The sequence below is a fragment of the Scyliorhinus canicula genome, chromosome 5 (genome assembly GCF_902713615.1).
Source record: "Scyliorhinus canicula chromosome 5, sScyCan1.1, whole genome shotgun sequence".
Taxonomy (NCBI): Eukaryota; Metazoa; Chordata; class Chondrichthyes; order Carcharhiniformes; family Scyliorhinidae; genus Scyliorhinus; species Scyliorhinus canicula.
The window spans coordinates 74433008-74445865 of record NC_052150.1 but is presented as its reverse complement, the minus strand read 5'-3'; the positions used below and the strand labels follow the sequence as shown (position 1 = coordinate 74445865).

Below are 12858 nucleotides of genomic sequence, written 5' to 3'. Positions count from 1 at the left end.
ACACAATTTGAAAAGATTTTGCTAATTGGCAGAATGATTTCCCTGCTCCACAAACTAGTAGTGGATCTTCACTGCACACACCTTAACCAATGTAACATTCAGAGGGATTCGGCCACAAGTGTATGCACTTGCGTAAGCCTTTTTAGGTTTCTAAAGGCAATCATAGCTTCCAAAAGACATGTTATATACTTATGGTGTTGCTCTGTTTATCTGGCTCTAAATATGGCGGTCAATATGGTCGCCTTCCTTAATCCTGATTATGTTTGCTCTAGAGTCGCCAGGTAGCTTTCGATACCACCACAAGGTTCAAACCCGAATACTGATCAAAGAGCCAATGCACCAGTTAGTTAGTTCAAAGTCAATACTATTTATTTACACACACAGTAATATCTACTCATGCACAAAATACCATAAACTAAACTATCTCTAACTCTAACGCCTATACTTAACTTCGGGTGCCCATTCAGTCAGAGGAACAATGGTCGTTGTTTGGATCTGAGGCTGTTGGGTACGAAGGTATAACAGGAGAACAGCTAAGGTCGTCCGTCTGATGGCGAGCGTTGACCTTGGACATACTTACTTCTAGTGCAGCTGGTGGACTGGTCTCTCCGCTTCGAGAGCCGAGCCCAAGAGAGCAATTCTCTCTCGGGGGCATCTTCTTATACCCAAAGGGGGCTTTGCGCACTTTTGGGCGGGCCTTGAACTTGGCCCCAATTAATTGGACTGCATCTTGATCACTCGTATTGATCTTGACCAATAAAGAGGTGGGTGCCCTGATGGCTGGGCGTGTCTTTGTTGGCCGGCCTTGCTTTGTTTGTGTCTTTCTGGCGCCGGGGTGTCTGCTTTAGTATCGGTTACTTGAATGTTATTCCTTTGTTCCCAGAGATGGGCCATCGATATGCTAATTGACCTACAGTTTCAGTCTCGTCTGGGAGTTGCCTTCTCAATACGCATCCAGGCTCTGTGCCTGCCTGCTTTCTTAGCATTGTCCATGTTTCCCTATAGTCTTTGCAAACATCCATTTTGTATTTTGGAAGTGACCATCCCGTGTTCAGTGCTTGGTTTGCTTTTGCAGCCTAGTAACCTGCAGCAGGAGAAAAACACCTTGTGAATTATGAAACAGTACTATAGAGTTCCCCATCCAGTGTGATTAGATATCATAGCTATTGTACTACTGTCCCATTCTACTACTGCACAAATAAAAGAGTCAATCAAACGAAGACTGAAGGAATTCAGGTCAGCTTAGGTGAGGTAAAGATGTGTCGGTAGCTTTGCTGCTAATATCTACATTAATATCCAAACATTAAAAATTGAAATCCAGATAAAATGTATGAATTCTTTAACACCATCTAAATTACAATTAAATCATTTATCTTGTCCATATTTTGTTAACAACTCATGCACCAATTTCTACCGAATTGTAAACATAACTTCCATTACACCCAGTACTGAATAACAAAATCACAAATTCATTCATTTAATCTTTTATTAATTTGCACTCCTGTTGAGTTTCATCGTACTCACTACCCACTCCCCAGCCACGATCACCACCCCCACCCTGCACTAAGCCTCCGTCTTCCCACAGAGTACACATTGAGATTTAAGTACGTAGCTCACCTGCAGAATTTCCCATCCACTAATGAGAAATCCTACTGATCTCATTGCCTGAATATCTGATCTTCTGCTGCGATTGAAGTTCCCCACTGGGAACATCAATTTGTGAGATTGCATCTGAAGCTGTTTTGATTTCTTTCAAAGAGTTTTGATACCAGCACCAGCTTTTAAAAAAGAATAAACCAGCTAATACTTCAGAAAATCTGTACTTTTTTCTGCTGCCGCGAAATGGAAGGTGAGATCACAGGGGGCGATTATGTGATCTTACGCTCCCATTGCAGAGCTTTAACATGACAGGGAGCAGAGGAACAATGTCAGCATGTGCACTGGATAACCTGAGAGATTTTAGCTCCAATAATTTTGATCTCTTATCACAGTTGCATCAAAAGAGGAGAGGGAGAAAGAGGGGATCTGATCTAGGTATATAAAACACTAAAAGGGATTGATAAAGTAAACGTAGACCAAATGTTCCCCCATGTGGGACAATCTGGAAATGAGAGGTCACGTACATAGGTTGAGAGGCGGTAGATTTAGAACTGAGATGAGGAGGAACTACTGCTCGCAGAGAGTGGTGAATTTGTGGAACTCGTTGCCCCATCGTGCGGTGGAATCAGAGTTATTAAATGGTTTCAAGAATAGATATATTTTTGATTACAAAAAACAGACTGAAGGGATGTGGTAGGGAGGTGTATTTGAGACCAGGAAGAGATCAGCCATGATCTGATTGACTTGCGGAGTAGGCTCAGAGGGCTGAACTGCCTTCTTCTGTTCCTAGTTCCTGTGTTACCATGGAATGGTCTAAACCTTCGAATTATGAGTCGGCGGTGAGGAACATACTGAGAAAATTAACAGTAATGATCTCCACACTTTTTTTAAATTGAAAAAATATGTAATTGTGTCAGAAGGTTGGCTCAACTCCTTCCGATGATGTGGGGCTTTTATATTATGAAGAAAGATTGGACAGATTGGGCCCGTACATATTGGAGATTAGAAGAATGAGAGATGATGTTATTTACACATACAAGATCCTGAGGGGATTTGATAGGGCAGATACCAGGAAGATGTTTCTACCTGTCGGACAGACTAGAACCAGGGGACACAGATGACGAATAAGAGGTCCACGTTTAAGAGTGAGGCGGGAGATTCTTTTTTTCTCTCAAAGGGTTGTTAGTCTGTGGAATTCCTTTCCCCAGACATCAGCAGAGGCTGATTCACTGAATTAATTCAAGGCAGAGTTAGGCAGATTTTTTATGGATACGACAGTCAAAGATTATGGGGGGGGGGGGGGGGGGGGGGGGGCAGACAGCAAAGTCTGAACCAAGACACAACCAGATCAGCCATGATCGTATTGAATGGCGGAGCAAGCTCGAAGGGCTGAATGGCCTACTCCTGCTCCTCAGTACATATATTCCTATAACTTTTTAATACATGCTAATGTGGCAAGGTTCCTTGTCATTGATGTGTATTCGGAAGCTTAAGTCAAGTCATAGACTCCCCACAGTGCAGAAGGAGACCATTCGGCCCATCAAGTCTGCACCGACCCTCTGAATGAGCACCCCACCCAGGACCATTCCCCTGTCCTATCCCCATAACCCCACCTTAACCTGCACATCTTTTGGACTGTGGGAGGAAAGCGGAGCACCCGTAGGAAACCATGCAGACATGGGGAGAACGTGCAAACTCCACACAGACACCCAAGGCTGGAATTGAAATCCCGTCCCTGGTGCTGTGAGGCAGCAGTGCAAGCCACTATGCCCCTGTGCTGCCTTGTGCCACTGTGCCGCCCTTATTATCATAGAATTATCCTCAGCATAGAATTATTTTGTCAATAATTTTAAGGTTACTCTGTTTGCCTTTAATACGTACCTGACAAGGTGTACAGCAGAATATTTTACTAGTAATGCTGCATTGCTGGGTTTACTTAGTGCTTCAGAGTACCTGTTAATTCCCCAATTTTGCAGGATTAGAAAATTATGTGCCCGTTGCAATGGAGAAAATAAATTCAGTTCTGTGTTGGAGTAGTGCAACATTTATTATTTCTTAAAAATAAATAATGTGTACCTATTATATGTTTCTATCAAGTTTTTAAAGGAGATTCCCTGGCAATACGACTATTATCTCTTTGAGGATGGCAATTTCTTGCAAAAGCTGCTCTATTGAATATTGTGAAGCAAATATGCATTCATGCTCCAATATACAAATTGAAACAACTGTAACAAACTGTACTCATGAAGTGTATAAATGTTGGAATCTGATCAGTGAGAAATGAGTGAGGCAAAAACACTTGAATGCAAAGGAGTTTATGCACCCTAAATGTTATACCTTAGAGTGTCCACTAGGTGGTGGTGATGATACATCATTTGATGCCGTTTAATCGTCTATTTGTCGTATAAAATCATGTAAAAGTTCCGTTTCTGAGACGACGTTTTTAGAGGGTCGGCTTTTACACAAGTAATAGTTTTGAGGGGTTGAAATCCACTTTGCAGAATTAGAACCATAGAATTCCTACAGTGCAGTAGGAGGGCATTCAGCCCATCGCGTCTGCAGCGACCTTCTGAAAGAGCATCCTGCCTAGGCCCATGCCCCCGCGCCATCCCCGCAGCCCCATCTAACCTTTGGACACTAAGGGATAATTTAGCATTGTCAATCCACCTAACCTGCACATCTTTGGGCTGTGGGAGGAAACCGGAGCACCCGGAGGAAACCAACGCAGACACGGGGAGAGAGTGCAAACCCCACACAGCTAATCACCCGAGTTCGGAATCGAACCCGGGTCCCTGGCGCTGTGAGGCAGCTGTGCTAACCACTGTGCCACCCGTGCCAGGTTGGAGACTGCTCCCACCAACTCCGCCCCCAAACGTAGCTGAAAGGGAGCCACAAACGATTTTCATGACAGGTTAATCTGCGCAGACATGAGGGGCTGAAGAACCGCCTCCGATAATGTGTGATTCGATCATTCGATCAAGCTTGACTTCAGCTAATGGATTAAGTACAAAGAGTTCAAATCTTTAGGCCAAAAATTGGGGGTTGACTTTTACACATAATTGACCATTACTCATGTGTGTATGGTCGGTGGAACTGCTCAAACATTGAGTGAATCTGTTTTCTTTCAGTCTGTCTGCCTAAGAAGCAAAATTTAAATGATCAGTCAAAGGACAGATTACTATACCAATTTACAATAAAAGGCTAAATTGTAAAATACGAAAACAATCTTGCTTTGCTTCAGTAAATAACCCTGTCAAAGTTGTGAGTAGACAGAATCACATTGGAGAGAATAATGACAGCATATAAAACTGATGCTTCTTAATTACAATGTTGCTTAATTTCAGTTTGCATATCTAAAAAACAGTCCATTAAAGGTGTACACACATGCATTTTCCATCTACAAGTAGATAATAATCTGAAATCCCCTTATAAAACCTGACATTAAATTACCTTTGGTTATGCTAATTTAATACACTGAACAGACTATATTTTTTCTTTGTCATAGGTATGATCAATATTTGGAAACTGCTCCAAAGATTCCGCGGACTCCTTGGGGCATTGAGAGAGAATATGGAGGTGCCGGAACGTTAAATCTACCTGATGATCACAGGCCAAAGGATGGGCCTCCTACATTAATGGGGAAGGGACACAGACATTTTGGTTACGGCGGATACACTCTTCCTGGGTTAGTAGCCTATTTAAATTTTTATGGTTAATTAAATGTTTTAATCAATTTTTTTTTTTGGGGAGTGGGGTTACCCAAAGATGCGTTGGGCAATCTCTCTTAGAACTTCCCTGGAAAGGGTTTACGCGGCAATTGTCCAGGTTGCCAACTTCTCCGGACGATTGAGCTGCTCCAGGAACCAACCCACAAAACAATCTAAATGGCTAACATTGCATGGTTCTTCCAGTGTCACATTAATAGTTACTCTGAAAAAGTTAGAAATAATAAAACCTCTTCTAACTTCAACACAAGTGTTCTAAATAGCCACACCAATTTTCACATGGGACTCCCTCCACAGACCCTACCCCACAGGAAACGCTCTCTCTCTCTCTCTCTCTCTTCCCCGCCCCCAACCTCCACATTAGACAGCCCCCATGGTGTTCCACGCCCTCAACCCCCACTCGCTCGAGATTACCCCCCCCCCCACTTGACCGCCACGACCCGATTAAATTGCAACCCTCAGCTCAACCTGAACCGCCCCCTGACCGGCCTGAATCGACTGCCCCCACCCCACAACCTGATTTGAATCCCATGGCCCGACCTGACCCCTCTCGCCCTACCCGGCCTGACCACCAGCTGGGTGCAAACCCCCCCCCCCCCCCCCCCCCAGCTTGATCCCCATTCTGATTGTGATGCAGGACCCCAGGGCGCGCTGCAATGCCTGAATCTCATCCGCCATGAGTCAGGAAGGGCAGGCGAGACAAGCAACTTAGAAATTTGGTGCAGTTAAGTGCCCCTGTCCGCAGCTCCAGACCATCAGCGACCCCAAAAATCTCTGCCAACCCCACATTCAGGATCGGCGACCAAGTGTCAAGAAAGGACCTCCAGAAGCCCACCAGCTTGGAACACGACCAGAACATGTGATTGTGGCGCATGGTCTCCTTCAAGCAGCGCTTGCTCCGGTCTTCCACCCCTTCAAAAATAGCGGTTCAGTCTCGCTTTCGTGAGGTGCGCTCGAAATGCCACCTCCACTGAATAAGGCTCAGAGTCTTGCACAGGACGATGTCTTGCTCAGTGCCTCACTCCACACCTCTCCCTCCAGTATCCGCCCTAATTCCTCCACCCGTTCCGCCTTCACCCCCTGCACCAAACTCAACTCTTCCCCACTTCGCAGGTCCATGCCGGATGTTTATCCTCCTCTGACCCTGAACAGGATAGAATCAGCTCCAATACGATAAATAGTTGCACCACTAGAGAAGCCGGAAAAACTCCTGAACTCAGCCCCAGCACCCGGAGGGGACTAAACGTGATGGTGGGGTCTTTGTCCTTCATCAAGAGTAGAAAGATAGACGCCTACCTCAATTTCTCTGGGAGGACACCCCACTCCAAGGGGCCCAAAAACAAAAGACTCAACTGATCCATGAAAGGTCCATCGGGAACCCATCCAGCCCCAGTGTTTCTGTGCTACCTGGATCTCTGCCGAACCTAGCAAGGCCTCCAACCCCTCCTCCACCTTGGGACTCTCCTGATGCCCCAAAGCTCTGCTATCCCCAGCGGCTCCAAACCACAGAACTCCTTGAAGAAGGCCCTGAACACCCCATTCACCTTCTCCACAGCGGAGAGCAGCCTATCATATTGTCCCTAACCTGAACAATCTCCCTGACTGCGTTCCGCTGCTTCAGTTGATGAGCCAAGAGCCGACTCACCTTCTCCCCTTTTGCCCACCTCAATTGCCTCGCTGCCTTGCCCATGGACGTCAAGTCAAACTGCTTTTGCAGTTTCGTCCCACATGCCCAAAGTTCTGGGGTCGGGTCACTCGCATACCTGTGATCTGCACTGAAGATCTCGTTCGCAAATTTCTGTCGCTCCTCCTTAGCCTCCACGTTCACATGGGCCTGAAACACTATGATCTCTCCCCTGATCACCTCTACAAAATGCCTGCCAAAAAATCGAGGGTGAAACCTTCCCACTATCATTGTTTGCAATGTACTCCTGTATGGCCCTCGAGATCCTCACAAACAACCCCAAATCCGGCAACAACCCAACGTCCAGCCACCACCCCCTGTGGTGCTCTTCACCAACCTCCAGCGCCAGGCCCACCCAATGCGGGGCATGGTTGGTGATCACCACTGCCGAATATTCAACTTCTCTCACCTCCCCCAGAGGAGTCCAACTTATAATAAAGTAATAAACGGCAACTGCACATTGTGTACGGTGGAAAAAGATTAACACCTTCCCCCACCCCGGTGCATGAACCTTCACGGGTCCACCCCTCCCATCTCTTCCATGAACGCAGACAATGCCTTTGCCACCTTAACCGGGGCCAGCAATTTCAACCTACATCGATTCGCCTTCAGGTCCAGCACACATTTCGTATCGCACCCCCCCCCAAATAATAGGTTGATGAGTATCCAAGTCTGGAACTGCCACCAACATTCGTTTCATGAACAACACATTGCCCAATTTGAGGCATATATGTTCACTAGAATCACTTGTTTCCCCTCTAACATCCCTACCACTATCAAGTATCACCCCCCTGGATCCGGCATCACCCTCTCCACGTGAAACCTGAACCCCCTTACTAATGAGGATCAACCACCCCCCCCCCCCCCCCTCCTCCCCCCCCCCCCCCCCCCTCCCCCTCCCCCCCCCCCCCCCCCCCTCCCGGGCCCTACAGCCAAAGCCCAAGTGGAACACCTGGCTCAGCCAAGCCTTCTGGAGCCTAACGTCTAGTTCCTGTATGCGAGTCCCTTGTACAAACACCACGTTGCCTCGCAGACATTTTAGATGGGCAGGCTACCTGCTGCTCCATTAACACCCCCCCCCCCCCCCCTTCACTCCCAGTTACACTCTCTAGACCCATCAAGTCTCACCTAATAATTTGCAGCCCCTCCCCCCACGCCACTCCCGTTAACTAGCCTAAGTCTTAGCGGTAGCAAGATGTCCACCGCATCCCCCCCCAGGTCCAACCCCAACAAACAACCAGAACAAAGGTCTGTGTTCCCCTCCCCACCACCCATGTCCCCTACTCCCATATCTAAATCCCAATCTAATACTATGGGTGAGATTCTCCATCCTGCCATTTTATGGTGTGGCATGTCCGGCCAATGGGGTTTCCCAATTTGGGCACCCCCACGCCAATGGGAACTTGGCGGGCGTGATGTGCTGCCGGCAAAATGGAGAATCCCGCTAACACACCCATGTTTCTCCTTCCCCTCAATTACCAAAAATCCCCTTGTTCTATTTCCCCCAGATACGGCCTCCTGAAAGGGAAAAAAGAAACAAAGAACACCACCCGAATGACAAGGCAACAAAGAGAACAACAAACATAACCCATAATATTACAATATTCACAATCACCCCAGCCCAACTTGTACAGAAATAAAAAAGCCACCCACCAACCCTCCTCAAACCATTCCCAGTTCTTATTCCTTGATTAAGGCATCGCCCTACTCTGTCAAGTCGAAATAATGGTCCTTCGAATCTAACATGACTCAGCTTCGCTGGGTACACCACATCCTTATTGTATACCTCCGCCTTCACCCTGTTAAAGACTGCCCTTTGCTTCGCCTGTTCAGTACCAATGTCTTGATATATGCACACCGTAGATCTATCCCAGTTGATGTTCCGACATTTCTTGGCCACTCCAGGACCTGCTCCTTCCTCTGATAGTTGTGAAACCGGATGATCACCATGTACGGTGGCTCGTTCGGCCTCGGATTCAATTGCAAGGCCTGTTACGCCCTGTCCAACTCCAGTGGTGCAAACACTTCATCTCCGCCCACCAGCCGAGAAAAAATGTCCGAGAAACACTCATTTGGCCTTGAGCCTTCCACTCCCCCCCGGCAAGCCCATCACTCTGAGACTCCTATGCCTCGTTCACTTTGGCTTTTAGGCTTTTGTTTCTGTCTGCCATAAGCAGCATTTCAGCTTACAATGAGACCAGCCTCCTTCACTCCAATGCCTCTCCCTGCTCCATCACAGCCTTGGCGGTTTTCCCAAGCTGCTCCTGTATCGGGCCCAACGCCTCCTCGACGGTAGCTTTAAACAATCCTTTTGCCTTGTCGCTCGAATCAGCCATCCATCTGCTTTCCAAACTCCTCCAATTCCTACACTCTCACCCCCGCCAGGGCTTCCAATGTGATGGGTGCGGCCGCTTCCTCCGCCCTTATCTCTTCCAAATTCCTTTGTCGGGCTCCCAGCCTGGGATCTCTTTCCCGCAGTCTTCTTTGACGCAAATTTAGACATACCCCAACAGCCTTATCTGACCTCCATACCAAACTGCTGGGTTAGAACCCAAGAAATCCCAGCCAAAATGGGGAAAAGAATGATCGAAATACCAGGACCTTAGCGGGAGCCACCTTTCATGCGACCCGCTTTCACAGGTCATCACTGGAAATCCCCAAGTGATCTTGTTTTAAGTGTTGCCCAGATGGATGACTATATGCACAGCTTAAGGGGGAATTTTTCCTTACTGACAGCCTGGGCGTTGTGTGGATGTGAGAAGGGTTTGATAGCGCACGGGAAACCTGCTGCTTCTGTGTTCCCCACATGCTGTGCAGTTACGGGGAGACTGTCTTCTGGTGGGAGAAATTGGGGAAGTGGATGGAAGCACGTGCTCCCCTTAGCCCAAAGGAAATGCCACAGGCTTGGGAAACCTGGGTGGCCACAATTAAACCCGAAAAGCAGGTAGAATCCGAGGCCTTGTTATCCTATTTAAAATGTCAACCCCGACCTTTGGTCTCCGAGGAATGGGATGGCCACCCTCCCTTGTCCTGCCTCAGTAAAATCTGGAAGTCAATGGATTGGAACCCTCAAAGTTTTTGCCCATTTAGCACCCCCACCCCACACACACACACACACACCTGATCCTACTTGTCAACATTAAAATGCAACTTCAGCTGTACTGTTCACAATTTCCCTCCCACAATTACAAACTTTGTGTCAGTGCAGCTGAATGGACACTGTTCCCTTTATTCCATGTGCTTTACCGTGGCTGACAGGCCTGCTATGTGGGACTTCATCAGATGTTGTTTGGATGTCCAACTACAGCACATCAACCACATTACCCTCATCAACCCTCTCTGTTACCTCATTGAAATACACACATCAAGTTAGTTAAACATCATTTGTCTTCAAAAATGTGGCTTTCTTTAATGAATCCACACTTGTCCAAGTGACTGTTAATCTTATACCGGATTATCAATTCTAAAAGCTTTCCTGCCACCATGGTTAAACTGCCTGGGCTATAGTAATTGGGCTTATCCTTACACACCTCTTTTTGAACATGAGTGTAACATTTGCAATTCTCCAGTGCTCTGGCACCACACTTGTATCTAAGGAGGATTGGATGATTATGACCAGGGATTCCACAATGTCCAGCCGTACTCACCTCAGTATCCTCATGCTTCTCATCCAGTCCTGATAACTTATCAACTTTAAGTTTATCCACCCAGCCTTTCTAATATTTCTTCTTCATCAAGTTTTATCCCATCCAATGTTTCGACCATCTCCTTATTCACTATGATTGCAACACCATATGTGCCCTTGGTAGTCAGCTACAAAGTACTCATTTAATACCTCATTCATGTTCTCTGCTTCTATGTGTAAATTCCCTTTTTGTTCCATAAGTGGCCCCACTCCTCCTCGTACTGCCTTTAAGATTTTTATGATTTCTTTTTTGTTATGATTTTTTTTTGTTAGTTACCAAACTTTCCTCTCACACTCCATTGTCTCATCTTTCTTTTTCATTTCCCCTCTGAACTTAATATTTGGTCTGATTCTCCATTCACTATCAATCTGAGAGCTGTCGTATGCACCCTTGTTCTGCTTCATCTTCCTCTCTATCTCTTTCATAACCTCCTGAACTCCTGCTTTGTTTGGCCCATCTTTCTCCTTCTTGGGAGTGTAGCTCAACTACCCCTGAGCTATCTCCTCTTTCAAGAAAGCCCATTGTTCTGTCACAATTTTCCCAGTCGATCCATGATTCCAATTTACCTGGAACAACCCCTTTTCCTATCCCATTGAAATTGGTCACCCCCAATTATTTCATGTTGCTTCTAGTCCTATTCCATTGCTAACCTAAATTTTATAATACTATGATCATTGCCCCCTAAATGTTCTCCCACTGACACTGGATAAACCTTATTCCAAACCATGGATCCAGCAGTGCATCCTTCATTGTTGGGTCAGTAACATTAGATCTCGGCAATCTCCCAAGCACCCTTCAGTAGCTCGTCGCCTCTCCGTCCTTTAAATTGTGATTATCGCATTGTATGTTAGGATAATTGATATTCCTCATTAAAACCACAATGTATATTTGCACCTCACTGTTATTCCCCTGCAAATTTGCTCCTTTTTCCTTCTCGCTAGTTGGTGGTTCATAGGATACACCCAGGAGTGTATTAGAACCTCTATTGTTTCTAAGCTCTAACCAAATAGATCCTGTCCTTAACCCCTCTCTTTCCAGCACAGTAATATTCTTCCTTAATCAATACTGCCAGTCCTCTTCCTTTCTTTCCTTCCCTATCTTTCCAAAATCCCTTGTGTTGAGGAATATTTAGTCCTAAGTCTTGACATTTTTTTGAGTCATTATTGCTACGATGACATATTCCCACATGGTTATCTGTGCCACAGCTCAACAATCTTATTTATCATCCTCCCTGTGTTCACTTGCATGAACTCCAAGGACATAGTAGCAGGAGTAGGTTACTTGGCCCCTCGAGTCTGCTCTGCCATTTGACAAGATCAGAGTTCTTCAAACTTGGTTTCTGGGGACCCACATTTTCCAACTGGCAGACCTTTGGGATCCACGCCTGCCGACCTTCGGGACTCACCTTATTCCAAATGCTTTGTGCATTAAGACACAAAGCCTTTGGCTTGACTTTTTGCCATTTTCAATGGACCTAACTTTTCTTTGTATTGTGACCCTATTTGCCACTCGCCCTTGATTACCCTGTCTACCATTTTTTTTGCATTTTACTGTTCTTTCATTACTGCCCTTGTTTCTGTTTCCTTTGTCACCCTGCTTCAGTTCCCAACATCCTGCCACTCGAGTGGGATGGTGGAAATATTGAATTCCCTCCCACAAACATTTGTTAATGCTGGGGGTTAACAGGAAATTTCCAAATTATAGCTTTTGTTTAGTAAGTCTTTTAAGGATTATAAAACAATGGTGAGTAGATGGAGTTACAATACAGACCAGCTCAGATTGACCACCCTCTGACTGAAGAAATTCCTCCTCATCTCAGTCCTAAATGGCCCCACAACCAGGGAAAGCAGCCTTCCTGTATCTACTCTTTTGAGCCATGTAAGAATTTTGAACAATTTAGTGAAGTCATTTCCCATTCTTCTAAACTCTGAGAATACAGGCCCAGACTCCTCAATCTCTCCTCATAGGACAATCCTGCTATCCTAGGGATTAATATGGTGAACCTTCATTGCTCTCCCTCAATGGCTAGTATATCCTATATCCTTCTTTAGGTAAAGAGACCAAAACTGTACACAAACCCCCCCCCCCCCCCCCCCCCCCCAAAGGAGATGAGGCATAAAGGTCCAAAAAGGTTCGGTGGCGTTACTGGGGTACTGGAATAGGG

General features: G+C 46.2%; 1 protein-coding gene across 1 annotated transcript in view; it reads left to right on the top strand.

The window, feature by feature from the left end:
• The window catches only part of LOC119965615 (uncharacterized protein C7orf31), a 99014-nt gene that overhangs the window by 36911 nt on the left and 49245 nt on the right, over positions 1 to 12858 (top strand). Inside the window, exon 2 of the mRNA XM_038796399.1 lies at positions 5105 to 5284. Coding sequence (XP_038652327.1) covers positions 5105 to 5284 — 180 coding nt within the window. The remainder of the gene's footprint in view (positions 1 to 5104; positions 5285 to 12858) is intronic.